The following is an 18534-nucleotide window of genomic DNA, read 5'->3' as shown; positions in this document are numbered from 1 at the left end:
CACAATTTTAACAGCACTCCGTGGTTCACTTTTCACACCCAAACTTGTTATAATGCGGACACATACACACAGATATTTTTTGTGTACATTACCGGTCCGGTGGGTGTTGTGGCTGCACAATTGGAGTTTCACTGCGGGACTGACTAACCTTTCACAGTATATAGATAGATTGTTGCAGCCGTTTGTTAAAACTATTCCATCCTACATTAAGGATACCACTGACATTATTCATACACTGGAAGAATTATCATTTGAGGATCACTGGATTATAGGTACTCTTGACGTGAATTCTTTGTATACCATCATAGAACACGCACAAGGTTTAGAAGCTCTACACAACCAGTTGAACTGTAAGAATATGTTACAGGTGGATCAGATCCAATATAGTCTGGAAGGAATTGAGTATATTTTAACTCATAATTATTTTGCATTTGATTTGCAGTATTATTTAGAGATGAGGGGCACCGCCATGGGCACCAGGTTCGCCCCCAGCTATGCTAATCTTTTTTTGGCCCAGTGGGAGCATCAGACCATTGGCCCTAGGCTGGGGGAGGACCAGGTGCTCTGGACACATTATATAGACGATGTGATCTTCGTCTGGCAAGGAACAAAGGAAAATTTGCACTTATTTTTAGAAGAGATCAATAATGATAAAAATTTAAGATTCAGTTCCTCAATAAGTACCAATCATGTAGAATTTCTTGATATTAATGTCGATGTACAGTCGTGGCCAAAAGTTTTGAGAATTACATAAATATTGGAAATTGGAAAAGTTGCTGCTTAAGTTTTTATAATAGCTATTAGCATATACTCCAGAATGTTATGAAGAGTGATCAGATGAATTGCATAGTCCTTCTTTGCCATGAAAATGAACTTAATCCCCAAAAAAACTTTCCACTGCATTTCATTGCTGTCAATAAAGGACCTGCTGAGATCATTTCAGTAATCGTCTTGTTAACTCAGGTGAGAATGTTGACGAGCACAAGGCTGGAGATCATTATGTCAGGCTGATTGGGTTAAAATGGCAGACTTGACATGTTAAAAGGAGTGTGATGCTTGAAATCATTGTTCTTCCATTGTTAACCATGGTGACCTGCAAAGAAACGCGTGCAGCCATCATTGCGTTGCATAAAAATGGCTTCACAGGCAAGGATATTGTGGCTACTAAGATTGCACCTCAATCAACAATTTATAGGATCATCAAGAACTTCAAGGAAAGAGGTTCAATTCTTGTTAAGAAGGCTTCAGGGCGTCCAAGAAAGTCCAGCAAGCGCCAGGATCGTCTCCTAAAGAGGATTCAGCTGCGGGATCGGAGTTCCACCAGTGCAGAGCTTGCTCAGGAATGGCAGCAGGCAGGTGTGAGCGCATCTGCACGCACAGTGAGGCGAAGAATTTTGGAAGCTGGTCTGGTGTCAAGAAGGGCAGCAAAGAAGCCACTTTTCTCCAAATAAAACATCAGGGACAGATTGATCTTCTGCAGAAAGTATGGTGAATGGACTGCTGAGGACAGGGGCAAAGTCATATTCTCCGATGAAGCCTCTTTCCGATTGTTTGGGGCATCTGGAAAAAGGCTTGTCCGGAGAAGAAAAGGTGAGCGCTACCATCAGTCCTGTGTCATGTCAACAGTAAAGCATCCTGAGACCATTCATGTGTGGGGTTGCTTCTCATCCAAGGGAGTGGGCTCACTCACAATTTTGCCCAAAAACACAGCCATGAATAAAGAATGGTACCAAAACATCCTCCAACAGCAACTTCTTCCAACAATCCAACAACAGTTTGGTGAAGAACAATGCATTTTCCAGCACGATGGAGCACCGTGCCATAAGGCAAAAGTGATAACTAAGTGGCTCGGGGACCAAAACGTTTACATTTTGGGTCCATGGCCTGGAAACTCCCCAGATCTTAATCCTATTGAGAACTTGTGGTCAATCCTCAAGAGGCGGGAGGACAAACAAAAACCCACTAATTCTGACAAACTCCAAGAAGTGATTATGAAAGAATGCGTTGCTATCAGTCAGGAATTGGCCCAGAAGTTGATTGAGAGCATGCCCAGTCGAATTACAGAGGTCCTGAAAAAGAAGGGCCAACACTGCAAATACTGACTCTTTGCATAAATGTCATGTAATTGTCGATAAAAGCCTTTCAAACGTATGAAGTGCGTGTAATTATATTTCACTACATCCCAGAAACAACTGAAACAAAGATCTAATAGCAGTTTAGCAGCAAACTTTGTGAAAACTAATATTAGTGTCATTCTCAAAACTTTTGGCCATGACTGTAGTAGATGACAAAATTTCCTGTAGTACATATTTTAAACCTGTTATGAGGAATAGTTTTATTTTACATTCTAATTGCCACCTCCCTAGGTGGCTACTTAATGTACCTACAAGTCAATTCAGGAGATTGAAGAGAAATTGCACTTCAGAAGAGCAGTTTGAACGAGAAGCCCATGACCTTAAACAAAAATTTATAGAGAAAGAGTATCTAGATCATGAATTAGATAGGTCATTAAACAAAGTAAGGGCCATGAATAGAATAGACTTCTTCACACCCAGGCAAAGCAAACACGAGGAAGAAACATTGAGAATTGTCTTGCCATTTAATAGCCAATTTAAAGGGGTAGAAAGAATTATCCGGAGACACTGGCACCACCTATTAGATGACAAGATAATAGGTTCTAGTTTGAATGCCAACCCTCTAATTACATATACAGTGCTGCCCATAATTATTCATACCCCTGGCAAATTTTGACTTAAAGTTACTTTTATTCAACCAGCAGGTAATTTTTTGACCTTTACAAAAGCTCATCTGGACAGAGAAGACAAAGAAGACTTCTGGTCTTCTGTGTTATGGTCAGATGAAACTAAAATTGAATTGTTTGGTCACAATGATGTTTCCTTCATTTGGCGTAAAAAAGGAGAAGCCTTCCAGCCAAAGAACACCACCCCCACAGTCAAACATTGTGGTGGGAACCTAATGCTTTGGGGGTGTTTTTCAGCCAATGGACCAGGGAACCGAATCACAGTAAACGGCACCATGAAAAAAGAGCAATACATGAGGATTCTCAACGACAACATCAGGCAGTCTGCAGAGAAACTTGGCCTTGGGCACCAGTGGACATTTCAGCATGACAATGACCCAAAACACCCAGCAAAAGTGGTGAAGAAATGGTTAGCAGAGAACAGCATTAACACTTTGGAGTGGCCCATCCAGAGTCCAGACTTGAATCCAATTGAGAATCTGTGGAGGGAGCTAAAGATCCCTCCAACGTGAAAGATTTGGAGGTCATTTCTAAAGATAAATGGGCAAAAATACCTGTGGAGACATGCAAAAAGCTGGTCTGCAATTCTAGGAAGCGTTTGATTGCTGTAATAGCCAATAAAGGCTTTTCTATTGATTATTGAGAAGGGTATGAATAATTTTGGACTGGACACTTTTTGCTCAAATGTAAATAAAAGCTAAGAAATGTCCCCCCCCCCCCCCCCAATAATGCCTCTTGTACATCGTCTTATCTTTTGGGAGACACCTATGTCATTTCCCGTCAAAAAATTTCTTGCTGGTTGAATAAAAGTAACTTTAAGTCAAAATTTGCCAGGGGTATGAATAATTATGGGCAGCACTGTATACACAATTTATTTTCCTTGCTACAACCTGGGGTGGGTTGTGGAGTGAGCACCTATATATATCCACTCACCAAATCTTCTGGGACGACTCCTGTTGCCAGTGATTGGTTAAATAAATCTGTTAATGGTTTTGCAAATTCACCGCTAAGCTCTTTTAATAGCTTTGGGTGTATCCCATCAGGCCCCTGTGACTTATTTGTATTGATTTTAGACAGCTGACTTAGAAGCTCTTCCTCTGTAAAGACACATGCATCAAAAGATTCATTAGTCTTCTTTCCTAACTGAGGTCCTTTTCCTTCATTTTCCTTTGTAAAAACTGAACAGAAGTATTCATTGAGGCAGTCAGCTAGTTCTTTATCTTCTTCCATATACCTTCCTTCTTTTGTTTTTAATTTTGTAATTCCTTGTTTTAGTTTCCTTTTTTCATTTATGTATCTGAAGAATGTCTTATCGCCTCTTTTCACTGACTGATTTAATTTCTCTTCTGCATGTGCTTTAGAAGCTCTTATAACTTGTTTGGCCTCTCTCTGCCTAATCTTATAAATTTGCCTGTCATCCTCGTTTTGTTTTATAATTCCTAAATGCTATCTTTTTGTTTTTTATGATTTTGGCCACTGAGTACCACAGTGGTCTCTTCCTTTTTTTTTGCTTTTACTGACAAGCCTAATGCAATTATCTGTTGCCTTCAATAGTGCCACTTTTAAGTAGTCCCATTTCTCCTGGACTCCATTAAAACGGTTCCAATCTGATAGGGACTCGTATACCACTAATCTAATTTTAGAAAAGTCAGTTTTTCGAAAATCTAAAACTTTTGTTTTTGTGTGACTGTCACTGTACTTATAGTAAACCACACTGAGTGGTGATCACTAGATCCCAAGCTTTCCCCTACAGTAATATCAAATACCAAATTCCCATTTGTGAATACTAAATCTAAAATGGCCTCCTTCCGGGTTGGCTCCTCAACTACTTGCTGTAGAGATAATCCCAGTAGGGAATTTAGAATATCTGTACTCCTTGCAGAACTAGCTATTTTGGTTTTCCAGTTTACATAAGGAAGATTAAAGTCTCCCATAATGATAACTTCCCCTTTCAATGTCATTTTAGCTATTTCCTCAACTAGTAGATCATCTAATTCTTTGACTTGGCCAGGTGGTCTATATATCACACCTACACGAGTTACCTTATCATTATCAAGCTGCAAGGTAACCAAAACTGACTCTAAATTGGTCTTGCTAACTTGAATTAAATTAGATTTTATGCTATCTTTCACATACAGGGCCACTCCTCCCCCTTTGTTGCCTTCTCTGTCTTTCCTATTTAGAGAGAACCCTGGTATTGTTATATCCCAATCATTACTCCCATTGAACCACGTCTCAGTAACAGCCACTAAATCTAAATTCTCAGGTGCCATTATAGCCTCAAGTTCATTGATCTTATTCCCTAAACTGCGAGCATTTGTAGACAAGACTCTGAGCTTGTCATTTCTTAACATCTGTGCTACTGGCATCTTCTGGCATTGTGCCGGGGGGCAGTCGGACTGCTGGATTATCACCCTTTTGCCCCCCTTTCCTAGTTTAAATGCTCATTAGCAAACACTTGGAACTGTTCACTGAGGACATTCGTTCCCTTGAGAGAAAGATGCAAACCATCTTTCCTGTACAGTTCTTTTCCATTCCAACGAGAGCTAACATGAGACACAAAGCCAAACCCTTGGTTCAGACACCATTCACCAAGCCATACATTGAATTCCTTAATGCGCATCTTCCTGTCATGCTGAAGGTTATGCACAGGCAAAACTGCAGAGAATGAAACAGTTGATGCAACCTCCCATATATCCTTTCCAAGTGTGTTTCTTCTTCTTTGATGACCTGGGAGGAAAAGAACCTTTGGTGACGTCACTGCGCTCATCACATGGTCCATCACCCGAACTTCTGTAAAGAAGTCCGGGTTCGGGTACAAAACATGCAGATTTTTCTCACGCATTAAAACGCTTTGCACTCGCGGGGAAAAATCGTGCATTTTCCAGCAATGCACCCGCGTCTTTTCCCGCACGTCACCCGCAACGCCCGTGTGAACCCAGCCTAAAGCTTAGCCTGCTCTCCTTCACTCGCTGGAAGCCATTTGGCACCAGGAGAGGTATAGGGTGGACTCTCATTGCATTAGTTGGTGGCCATTTGGCACCAGGAGAGGTGTGGAGTGGGCTCGGCATGCATGTTGGTACCTGCATTGCCTGGATATAATGGAGGCCATTTTGGCACCAAAGATAATAAAAATTAAAGTGGGCCCAGCATGCATGTAAAGCCTACACTCCCTGAATTGTATGGTAGCCGTCATGGCACATAACAGGTAGAATTTAGTGTTAGGTTCCCATCTTACATAAATCGCCTTGACGTGTGGCAGATGGGCCCAAATAATTTTGTACAAAATGTATTTGCCAAGCATCTCTAATTTATAAGCATAGCATTAGCAATTATAATGCATTTTTGTACTTTATTTGGTTTACAGTGAGCTGCTGCATTGCATGTTTTGTTCTTTGTTGTTTTCAGCCATAGCAACGTTCACCTGCGCATTGGGATGTGCTGACTGACCCCCCTTTTTTTCTTTGCAGTTTGTACTGTAAAGGGTAGGTTCTCATCTCCGCCTAGGGTACTCTAGTGGTCTATTCCGGCAGAGGAAGATAGGAGGACACCACCAGGCACCTCCGGATCACCACTGACTAATGGAACCTGACGCTTTCCAGTATAAATGCTGCCTTTCTATTGGACAAATTCCGCTACATGTGGAACCGACTATTGGATTACCTTTAGTGGAGATGTGAATGTAGGCTTAGTAGTCAGAATCCTCCTTTAAGGGGTTGTCCCACGAAAAATATTCTACAGTTTTCAAACCAGCATCAGGATCTGAATACTTTTATAATTGTACGTGATTAAAAATGTTATATAGCCACTAAGTTATTCAATAAAATCTATCTGTATAGCGCCACCTGCTGTTTGTTCTTCTTCTTAGTCCTACTTACTGAGATGGAAGCACATGCTGTTTCATCTTTCAACTGCCTCCTGAGTTATGATAGGGTGAGAGCTGCAGCAGACAGGACACACCCCTGATATAAATCTAGCAGAGCAATGAATGGGGAGATCTTTGGATCCATGTGAGGTACAGGGCTGGTTCTAGCTTTGTTAGGTCTCTTTCACACGACCGTATGGCTTTTTCACTGTTTTGCGATCCGTTTTTCACGGATCCGTTGTTCTGTTTTTTGTTTTACGTTTCTCTTCTGTTTTTCCGTATGGCATATACAGTATACAGTAATTACATAGAAAAAATTGGGCTGGGCATAACATTTTCAATAGATGGTTCCGCAAAAACGAAACAGATACGGATGCATTTCTGTATGTGTTCCGTTTTTTTTGCAGACCTATTGACTTGAATGGAGCCACGAAAACGTGATTTGCGGGCAATAATAGGACATGTTCTATCTTTCAACGGAACGGAAAAACGGAAACGGAATGCATACGGATTACATTCCTGTTTTTTTTTTGGCAGAACCATTGAAATGATTTGATTCAATGGTTCCATATACAGAACGCAAAAAACGGCCCGTAAATGGAACAAAAAAAAACGGTCGTGTCAAAGAGGAATTAGGGTACTTTCACATTAGCGGCAGGGGACTCCGGCAGGCTGTTCCGGCAGGCTGTTCCGGCGAGAAGCAGCCAGACTAAAAGTTCTGCATGCAGTACTTTTAGTCCAGCTGCCTCTCGCCGTGCCGCCGCCGGAACTCCGCCCCCACCCCATTATAGTCTATGGGGACGGAGCGGCAGTCCGGGGGCACACGTGAACTAGCGGCAGGACGGATCCCACAGGCTGTTCACCCACCGGAGTCCCCTGACGCTAGTGTGAAACTAGCCTTAGAAAGAGTTTGCCACGTACTGTATGATGTCCGATTTAAACATTTTTACATTAGTCATGGAAGAGCCCCTTTAATTCTTAAACCAGGTCCAGCATCACTGGCAGCACGTGGTGCAGTCCCGCGATCGCCCAGCAGGTGGCGCTGTGGTTTGCAGCCAGCAGAGGGCGGTACAATGAGCGGCGTCTCATCGCGGCTGCTTAGCGGGGCGCTGCGCCTCTTCGGCCGGGCGGGCAGCATGGACAAGGCGGTAGTGAGGGCCGTCCCGTCCGAGGTGAAGCTCAGCATCTCCCTCACCCTGTCCGGCTCCCACCGGCAGCTGCAGAGGGACCAGACCGAGCCGCTGGGCAGAGCCCTGGCCCGAATCTCCGCCAGCGCCACCAAGACCAAGAAGCGAAAGGAGCCGCCGGCCCCGGGGCCTCCGGTGCGGCTCTTCTACCTGGGGCAGCCGGTGTCCGAGGCGGCGACCAACGCGGAGGCCTGGCAGGACGGCGCCGAGCTGCTGGTGGGGAACGTCATCTACCGGGTGGAGCGGAACCCGCCGACCTGCCACGAGCTGGACCTACCCCGGCACGTCATGGCCGGCTTCCCGGTCTGCCCGCGCCTGAGGCTGGAGTTCTCCGATCCCGACCGCTCGCTCTTCGTCTGGTACAAGCAGCAGGCCGGAGGGGAAGCCGGGGACTCTCCTGGGAGCCCTGCCCAGCCACAGTGGGTGGAGGCCGGCCACGAGCGCGTCTTCACCCCGGCTGTCGGGGATATCGGTCTGCGGCTTAAAGTACGGTGCACCCCCGGAGACGGCCAGAGGGTCGGGGAGAGCCGGGAGCTGGAGGTGGAGGGCCCCGTGGAGGCCGGGCCCGGGGCCTGTACGTTCGATGGGCGGCACCTGTACACGCAGCGCCTGACCGAGGAGCCGGCGATACGGACGGTGTCCTACAACCTGCTGGCCGACGTGTACGCGCAGACCGAGCACGCCCGCACCGTGCTCTTCCCCTACTGCGCCCCCTACGCCCTGGAGCTGGAGTACCGCCACTGCCTCATCCGCAAGGAGCTGAGCGGCTACCGCGCCGACCTGCTCTGCCTCCAGGAGGTGGACCGCGCCGTCTTCTCGGACAGCCTGGCCCCGGCGCTGGAGGCTTTTGGCCTGGAAGGACTCTTCCGCCTCAAGGACAAGCAGCACGAAGGCCTGGCTACGTTCTACCGGCGCGGCCGCTTCCGCCTGTGCAGCCAGCACGACATCTTGCTGGGGGAGGCGCTGACCGGGAACCCGCTGCACGACGACATGCTCCAGCGCCTGTCCTGCTTCGCGGCCGCCAAGGAGAAGATGCTGCAGAGGTCCTCCGCCCTACAGGTAGTGAAGGGGCATGCTGGGAGCTGTAGTTCCACAGCAGGTTGATACCACGTGCTTGTAAAATTAAAGAGCAACCAATGACGTGTCCGCTTTCATCGCTGGCAGCCTAGAGGGCTAAAAGCAGGGATCTGATAGGTTGGCTTTTTTTTCCCCCCATAGCAACCAATCTGATTGCTGCTTCCATTTTTCAGAGGGCTGCCGGAAAATGAGTGGCGTAATCTTATTGGTTGCTGTGGACACAGGCTCCACTTCCTGTGCGCTTAGCCACATGAGCTGCAATTAAAGGGGAACTCCATCATACTCCAGTTGTAATGATTTATTATGTAGCCTATCAGTAGTGACAACGAGGAGCCTTTTTTTCTTTGGCACAATTTTAATTTTATTTTTTCGTGTGCCTTATACTCTTTCAGCAGCGGCCAAATGTGCCATTGAAGTGAACAGGAATGTGCACACCATGCAGTTTTTAAAACTGCTCCACAGCCTAGCTGTTAGATTTTAAAGTGGTGTCCCTGGTTTCCACTGGAGAGGTGCCTGCTGTTGGACCACATTCATCCGACCGTGGTGCTGCTGTGCCCGTGTTGTGGAGTCTGCAAACCGCGAGTCCGCAAAAACGCTGGCATCGACTGTGTGCACTCACATTGGTGTGCGGACCCAACCCCAAGATGCAGCGAAAAATGTTTTATCTTTTGCGGTACGGACACGGATGGGTTTCTGTGTGTTTCCATGGGCATCCGAGTCTGTGTCTCCCTGCCACAAAATGGACACATTCCATCTTTCACCGTCTCTTGCAGATCACAGTTTGCAGTCCACAACAGAAGCACAGCGGCACCACAGTGGTGTGAACGCAGCCTTACACTTTCTCTCCGTTTATGATCCACTCCTGATTTTGGCTTCCAAAACTGCATCAGGAAACCTGCCCGTGTGGCCGGACCCTAAGGGTGTGTTCACATCTCTAAGGCTACTTCCACACTTGCCTTGTTAATTCCAGTATTGAGATCCGGCAGAGGAGCTCAATACCAGAATAAAACGGATCCGTTTTGATTCATCCGTTCCGTTAGGATGCGGTTGTGTGAAATCAAAACGGGGGAAAATAGGATCCATCACAAGTGTATTGCTGTACAGCCGCGGCGGCAAGAAGCGTACGGCGTCATAGCAACCAATGACGCCGTGCTCTCCTGCACTCAGCAGGATGCCAGTCTGGTATCTCGCGGACCGCGTTCTACTGACGTGTGAAAGGGGCCTTAGGCTGTTCCAGTATTTGTCCGGCTGCCTCTTTGCATGTTTGCCGTGCCGCATCTCCCGCCCGTTCCCATTATAGTTAGGCTTGTCTATCCGTACTAACACTTGCACACGTGTGCTGCCGGAGGTTTGGATCTGGCACGCTGTTCCCCTGCTGGAACAGTCTGCCGGACAGGCCTAACGCTAGTGTGAAAGAAGCCATAGCCATATACCACCGCATACTGCTGCTTCCCCATTGACTATAATGGGATACAACGGCTTTTCGGCCGTACAAATACCATTGCATGCAGAAAGCCACTGGATCCTATTATAGTGAATGTGGATGCAGCAGTATATGGCGGTATACGGCTACGCTGGATACAGTAACTCCAGGAGCCTGTTCCTCTGCTAGAACAGGCTACTGGATTAATGTGAACATAGCCTAAGGTTGGGGCTATACGGCCTTGTGTGATATGTGACAGAGTCTCAAAAGTTACTGCACTTTCTGTCGGGTGACTATTTTAGAGCTGTGAAAACACAGAAAAATCCTAGAAAAGCCGTATGCAACTTGTATGGTGCTCTATGATGACAAAGTCACTGACAAGCTGCGACCAAAAATCCAACAGTGTTGGATGATTTGTGACGGTCACAGTTGCGACGTTTCACACCTCGATCCCAGTGTCAGCCATTAGATGTGATGTTGCAGCGCAGTACAAGTCGGCGTGCAGCCCTAAAAGGGTATTCGCCTGAACAATACCTACCATGTATGGACACCTTTACTGGGCCCAAAAGCTGCCTCTTGCTTGGGTAGTGATGATTTTGCATGTTATTGTGACTTTTAATTTTAACTTTTTTATTTTTTCAGCATTTTAATATTTCTCGATGTGATCTGTTCTCCTAGGTGTCTGTCCTGGAGTCCACTGCTGATCCTCCCAGAAAAATATGTGTGGCCAACACCCATCTTTACTTCCACCCAAAAGGTGACTGACTGAGCGCTTCTCCAGACGATGCTGTCCTTAAAGGGGTTGTCCGAGTTATGTTATTATGCTAATCTGCTGCGGGGCTGGTAAAATGCTGAAATAACTTGCCTCACCATCAGCTCCTCCAATCCAGCGCTGCTGCTCCGTCCTCTTTCACCAGACATCAGCCAGTGACATATTGTTGTGGCTGCAGAGGAGACCTCCTGTATACTGCTGCAGCCAGTCAGTGGCCTCAGTGGTGTACAGCCCAAGGCTAAATAATATGCGAGGCACCTGGCACCGCTTATCTCTGGGGAGGCTGAGGCTGTGCATTACTGGGCAGAATGTGCCCATGTAAAAGAACCTTTAGGGCCCATTCACTTGGCGGGTTTTACAGTGTGATTTTAGTACAGACCCGCTGGCAGCCGCGTCCTTTCTGCCTCGCATTGATTTCAATGAGCGGTAGCACCGAGGACTGCGGAGCGGCGGCGAGAACAAACATGTCCCTTCTCGGCGCAGTGCTATAAGCTGCTGCTCCGCGATCGTCAGTTATGTCTCCTCTTGAAATGTATAAGGCTCCATTGACATGTCCGCAAATGAGTCCCATTCATTTTCTATGGGGACGGAATGGATGCGGACAGCACACAGTGTGCTGTCAGCATTTGCGGAGCGAGGCCCCGATCTTCAGCTCCGCAAAAAATAGAACATGTCCTATTCTTGTCCGCAGCTGCGGACAAGAAAAGGCATTTCTTTAGGGGTGCCGGGGCGGGTGTGTTGCGGGTCCGCAACACACCACAGACGTGTGAATGGAGCCTAAGAGGCAGAAAGGACATGGCCGCCGTCTGTTTTCAACGGAATATCGGTGTGGCTGTCTGCACCAAAATTCTGCGGTAAAACCCGCCATGTGAACGGGCCTTTAGTGAAAAATCCATTGGAATGATTTGTGGCAGGGTGGATTTGATTTAAATCACTAGTCAGTAAGGCTTGATTTAAATCATAGTTTTCTACATAAAGACTAATTCTTGCTGGTATAACTTATAATATGCAAGTAGATGAAGATTTAAACAACTTTTCATATTAGTTTGATTAGGTTGATTCTGCATTCATAGGTTTGTAGAAGTTAGGATTAAGGTATTTATCTCAACTCTGTTCATGTTATAACATTTTTGCTGTGAAGAAGAGGCCTGTGATCTCTGCTGAGTCAAATTCAGTTTTGAGAACTGCAAAAGTAAACCAAGCATCTGTGATAATATCTTGTAGGCAGAGAAACTGCCCAATAATCTTACAAAAACCTCTGGAAGAGCCGGACATTGTGAATGGATTAATGGAATTTATTTACCAAAAACATTACACATATAGAAACCTAGAAACATAGAATGTGTCGGCAGATAAGAACCATTCAGCCCATCTAGTCTGCCCAATATACTGAATACTATGGATAGCCCCCGGCCCTATCTTATATGAAGGATGGCCTTATGCCTATCCCATGCATGCTTAAACCCCTTCACTGTATTTGCAGCTACCACTTCTGCAGGAAGGCTATTCCATGCATCCACTACTCTCTCAGTAAAGTAATACTTCCTGATATTACTTTTAAACCTTTGTCCCTCTAATTTAAAACTATGTCCTCTTGTAGCAGTTTTTCTTCTTTTAAATATTCTCTCCTCTTTTACCTTGTTGATTCCCTTTATGTATTTAGCAGTTTCTATCATATCCCCTCTGTCTCGTCTTTCTACCAAGCTATACATGTTAAGGTCCTTTAATTTTTCCTGGTAAGTTTTATCCTGCAATCCATGTACCAGTTTAGTAGCTCTTTTCTGAACTCTCTCCAAAGTATCAATATCCTTCTGGAGATATGGTCTCCAGTACTGAGCACAATACTCCAAATGAGGTCTCACTAGTGCTCTGTAGAGCGGCATGAGCACCTCCCTCTTTCTACTGGTAATGCCTCTCCCTATACACCCAAGCATTCTGCTAGCATTTCCTGCTGCTCTATGACATGGTCTGCCTACCTTTAAGTCTTCTGAAATAATGACCCCTAAATCCCTTTCCTCAGATACTGAGGTTAGGACTGTATCACTGATTTTATATTCTGCTCTTGGGTTTTTACGTCCCAGGTGCATTATCTTGCACTTATCAACATTAAATTTTAGTTGCCAGATTTTTGACCATTCCTCTAGTTTTCCTAAATCCTTTTCCATTTGGTGTATCCCTCCAGGAACATCAACCCTGTTACAAATCTTTGTGTCATCAGAAACAGAAAATCATTGATTTTTATCCACCCTGATTTGAGGTGAATTTATAAAGAGGTGCAGAGCTGTCAATAAATTTGCCGCATATTCGGCCTGCGTATGTACAGCTTTATATCAAACTGAAATCCCAGGTTGTCCGGTCTACAGATATTGATGTCCTATCCTTAGGATCTGATCTGTGGTGGGTACGACTTCCCGGAACCCTCACCTATCAGTTGCTTTGGGCAGCCATGGCACCGCACTATGTACTTTCCGGCCCAGGACCACGGAGCTTCATACACTGTAGTTCCTGGTGCTGTGGCTGTCCGAAACAGCTGATCGGTGGGGGTGTTGGGTCCCCACAGGATCGGATATCGATGTACTATTCTGAGAATAGGTCGTCAACACCTGTAGCCCAGGCAACCCCTTAAGCCTTATTCACACATCTGTGACAAGACGGTCAGTAGTTCATCCTTCAAGGATCCGTGTTTGGTCGGTTTCTGTTTTTTGTCATCCGTATTCCACGGACATGGCTAGGCTGAAAATTAATTTCCAGAACATCTACCAGTAGTAGAACATGGATGCCATCAGTGTTGTCAGTGGTTTTTCAGGGGCCCCTTAGATTTCAATGGGCATAGTTGGGCCGATTCATGGACCAAAATAGTGCACGTCTCCGTGTTTTGTTTTGTTTTCTCTGACCCACATTCAGTTGAGAATCACGGATGTGTAAATAAACACGTTGAAATCAACGGGTACATGTGCTGTCCTTGGAGAACATGGACAGCTCACATCCGTAAATCATTGAGGACTTGTCAATAAGACTTGTGAACAAGGCCTTGAAGGGGTATTTCCATCTTAAACATTCGATACTATACTTAGGATAGGATACTATACTTAGAACGGAGCCCGCAAAGTGCCAGAGGGCGCACCGTGCAGGCGTGACCACCATTCATTCCTATGGGAGTGCCGAAAATAGCCGAGCAGGGCACTCTGCTATTTTTGAAAGACCCATTGGAATGAATGGGAAGAGCCCTACGCAAACAAGGCCACCGCTTCGTTCACTTCTATGGGGGTTTACGGAAATAGCCAAGCCAGCACTTGGCTATTTTTGGCGCTCCCATGATAGGAGTGAATGGAGGGTGGCCGCAGATGCCACAGTGTGCTCTGCGACTCCATTCGAAGTATAGATCTGGATCCCAGAGGTGGACCTGTACCTATCGGACATTGCAATATGCCTCCAATGTCTAAGATGGGAATGCCCCTTTAAAGGGCTTCTGTCACCCCCCAACTTTCAGTTTTTGACTTATTATATTTGTTAATGTAAGCAGATTCCATATATGTCCCTCTTACCTCGGGCTGTGCAGTAATTACAGTAAAAAACGTACTTTTATTATATGTAAATTTCTTCACTACCAGCAAGTTGGGCGGACTTGCTGGTAGCTGCCGCATCCTCTGTTTGAAAAAACGCCCCCTTCTCCACTTGATTGACAGGGCCAGCGAGCGCTCTCCTCCTCTCGCTGGCCCTGCCTGCAGCCTCAAATCCTGCGCCGATGACGTCAGCTCTACCTCTCTTCCGGGTGTAGGGCTGACGTCATCGGCGCAGGCGCACTGAGGAAGGAGCGTCCGTCCTTCTCTGAGCGCCTGCACCGAATGACGACTGGTACGGCGCAGGCGCACTGAGGAAGGAGCGTCCGTCCTTCTTTGAGCGGTACGGTGCAGGATTAAGAGGGGCATATATAGAATCTGCTTACATTAACAAATATAATAAGTCAAAAACCTGAAAGTTGGGGGGTGACAGAAGCCCTTTAAGCTATGGATAAATATGTTGGAATGATGATGTCAGCAGATAACTTTTGTAAACTGGGACTCATTAAAACGTAACCTTTACTAGGTCATTTAAAATATTGATTCACATTTGGTGGGAGACAGCAATAACAGTAAATTACCTCCACTATATCACATTGTATATGGTTATAGAAAAAATGAGAAAAGGGTAGATCTCACCTCGTCTGAGCAGGATCCACAACCGTGGAGGTAGGTCCTGGCAGTTAATGGTGCCTATGACCGGTGTGACCAGGGTGCTTGTGTTGTATTGGCATTACATCCACTCCTACGCCACCCTATTTTGGCTTTCCTGCCTGTCTAGGGGTAGGGGGCTGTAAAGTGGACCTGCCTACCACACATGGAGCACCCGCCCCGACAGGGGCGACCCCACACCGAACCTTTCCCTGGGGTATGGGTCTAGTGTTCTATAAAGCCCTAATTACAATGCCCTACATGCCATGTTTCTGTCTTTCTTGACATCATCAGGGGCTTCACATATGTATTCAAGGACAAATAGATGTCAGACACAGACTGACATGGGACACTTCCCATGATACAGTGAGGATAAGAATTACCCACTATCCCGTGTGATGATACGAGGCAAAAACCACCTTGATCTCTATTTGTCCTTGAATACATATGTGAAGCCCCTGATGATGTCAAGAAAGACAGAAACATGGCATGTACGGCATTGTAATTAGGGCTTTATAGAACACTAGACCCATACCCCAGGGAAAGGTTCGGTGTGGGGTCGCCCCTGTCGGGGCGGGTGCTCCATGTGTGGTAGGCAGGTCCACTTTACAGCCCCCTACCCCTAGACAGGCAGGAAAGCCAAAATAGGGTGGCGTAGGAGTGGATGTAATGCCAATACAACACAAGCACCCTGGTCACACCGGTCATAGGCACCATTAACTGCCAGGACCTACCTGTGGATCCTGCTCAGACGAGGTGAGATCTACCGTTTTCTCATTTTTTCTATAACCATATACAATGTGATATAGTGGAGGTAATTTACTGTTATTGATGTCTCCCACCAAATGTGAATCAATATTTTAAATGACCTAGTAAAGGTTACGTTTTAATGATTCCCAGTTTACAAAAGTTATCTGTTAGATTTGGGTGTAATCAGATACCACTGCATATACACTATTAGTGGTGGTATAATTAATTTTATTATTTCAAATGATGATGTCAGCACCCTTCCACTAAGCCCCACCCACTTTCTTTTTCTTTAAGTGCCATGAACGGCATTAACTCTCTAAAAGTAAAACATTTTTTGCACAACTTAGTGCCAAAATGTGTGACGCTTCTTAACACCAGAAAACTGATGTACAGACCATGATAAATTTCCTCGTGGTCAGATATTATTATTTTTTAAATCTGAATGCCCTCGTTTCTGTCTTTCCAGGTGGCAACATCCGGTTACTTCAGATAGCTGTTGCCTTATCTCACATCCGACATGTGGCATACGAACTCTACCCTGGCATTCCCATCATATTCTGTGGAGATTTTAATAGCACCCCTTCCACTGGTATGTACAGTTTCGTAAGAGATGGGACCATCGCTGAGGACCATGAAGACTGGACATCGAATGGAGATGAGGAACGCTGCAACATGTCCCTCAGCCACCCTCTGAAACTAAAGAGCGCCAGCGGGGAGCCTGCCTACACCAATTATGTGGGTGGCTTCCATGGCTGCTTAGATTATATATTCATTGACTCTGAAAGTTTAGATGTGGAACAAGTGATTCCTATGCCAAGTCATGAAGAAGTCACCAGCCACCAGGCTCTGCCTAGCGTTTCACACCCCTCTGACCATATAGCTCTTATATGTGACCTAAGGTGGAAGTAAGCTCCATCCATGATTACATGTCATATTTTATGCTGCTGATACTAACACTGTTCTCCATAAAATGTCTTCAGCATTGCTATGGGTCTTCTTTCTACAGTAAAGTATCCTAAACCGATGCCTATGAACCCAGTGGTACAGACCTGGCTAAGCTGCGGTAGGTCATGAATGAGCTGATGTGATGGCTGGCTGCTTCCCATTAAAAGAGCAGGGCAGCAACCAGTTTGTGGAACCCCAACCGCCTCCATAAAAGACAACGTTATGTCCCCGAATGTCTATGTCTCTCAAGCGATTTGTGGTCTCCTTGCCTCGTTGAGCATTATGGAGATCTCAGATGCTCCACATTACATTCACTGGCCCACGTTTACTGATGTGACCGGCATCTGCTCCTGCCCCATGTCTGTGGAATAATATGTGCCATTTCTGCACCAAATTCGTGCCACAATTCTGTAAAATTCTGTCTCAAACTAAGCCAACTAATAAGTGGCATCAAGTTAGAGAAAAGTGTCCATCCCTGCACCAGAGTTCTCATCCAGTCTGAGCCCCTGTGATGGATGTGGTGCAGGTCTAGACCGTTTGTCCAAGGCTACATGTGCACGAGTGAAAAAAAAAATATGGCCATTAAAAACAGTCACCCTGTCAGTTCTTCATGGCCATTTTCCATCAGCGTGTGCATCCATTTTTAACAGCCATGTTTCATTGGGTTTTTAGTGCCCTCAGTATATCCAGAGCAACGGCCGTGTGCAGCTAGACAGGCTGGGAGTGTTTCCATAAGGTCCAGGTAGGTGGTCACAGGTATCTGGAGCCATGCTGACTGCACTGCATCTGGAGGGTGTGTGGGGCAGGGTCCACAGAGCGAATACGATCATCGAGGTGGTCCCACATATGCTCAAGCTGGGGGGGAATTAGGGGCCAGGGTAATACTTGGAAGTCTTGGTCTTGCTCTTCCAACCAATGTCAGACATTTCTAGCCGTGTGACATCTCATTGTCTTCCCTGGGTTGGAAGGGATCCTCCAGCAAAAGACAATCAGCATGTATAGGTGTACATCAGGCATGCTCAACCTGCGGCCCCCCAACTACAACTTCCACAATGCCCTGCTGTAGGCTGTTCAGGCATGCTGGGAGCTGTAGTTTTGCAACAGCTGGAGGGCCGCAGGTTGAGCATGCCTGGTGTACGTGATCTGCAAGGATGGATTCATACCAAAATCAGTTGAGCGTGCCTTCCACATGGATCAGTGGGCACAAAGAATGCCACAAAAACATTCCCCAGACCATAACGCTGCCACCACCAGCTTCTGCTCTTCCAGCAGGGGTTGCAGGATATTTCTTCTCTGATGTGTCTCGCCAATGTCCATCCTTTTGATGTAGCAGAAATTGTGACTCGTCAGAGAAGACGACCCTTTGCCAATCAGCGAAAGTCTGATTCCAATACTGCAGTGAAAATCGAAGCTTTTTCTGCCGATGCAACTTTGTTAGCAGAAGTGCGGTGACCATTTGTCTGCTAGGAGTGCAGAGCCCCGTATGGACGGTGGTCCGCCCCTCCACGGCTGTTTGGCCACTGCTTGGTCTTGTCAATCAGAA

General features: G+C 46.1%; 1 protein-coding gene across 1 annotated transcript; it reads left to right on the top strand.

The window, feature by feature from the left end:
- The first annotated feature begins 7629 nt into the window (after nt 1-7629).
- PDE12 (phosphodiesterase 12) lies at nt 7630-17030 on the top strand. Its single transcript, XM_040407684.1, has 3 exons — nt 7630-8872; nt 10992-11070; nt 16513-17030. Exons 1-3 carry the CDS (start codon nt 7700-7702, stop codon nt 16953-16955), a joined length of 1695 nt encoding a protein of 564 aa, XP_040263618.1. The 5' UTR covers nt 7630-7699; the 3' UTR covers nt 16956-17030.
- Nucleotides 17031-18534: the final 1504 nt, after the last annotated feature.

The sequence above is a fragment of the Bufo bufo genome, chromosome 9 (genome assembly GCF_905171765.1).
Source record: "Bufo bufo chromosome 9, aBufBuf1.1, whole genome shotgun sequence".
In the NCBI taxonomy this organism is placed as follows: Eukaryota; Metazoa; Chordata; class Amphibia; order Anura; family Bufonidae; genus Bufo; species Bufo bufo.
This window is presented reverse-complemented; position numbering and strand designations above follow the sequence as displayed.

Excerpts from the sequence above, each read along its gene's own strand:
- PDE12 (XM_040407684.1), top strand. The coding sequence starts at position 7,700 with ATGAGCGGCGTCTCATCGCGGCTGCTTAGCGGGGCGCTGCGCCTCTTC. Across the intron at positions 8,873-10,991 it reads AGAGGTCCTCCGCCCTACAG|GTGTCTGTCCTGGAGTCCAC; the intron begins GTAGTGAAGGGG and ends CTGTTCTCCTAG. Across the intron at positions 11,071-16,512 it reads TCTTTACTTCCACCCAAAAG|GTGGCAACATCCGGTTACTT; the intron begins GTGACTGACTGA and ends CTGTCTTTCCAG.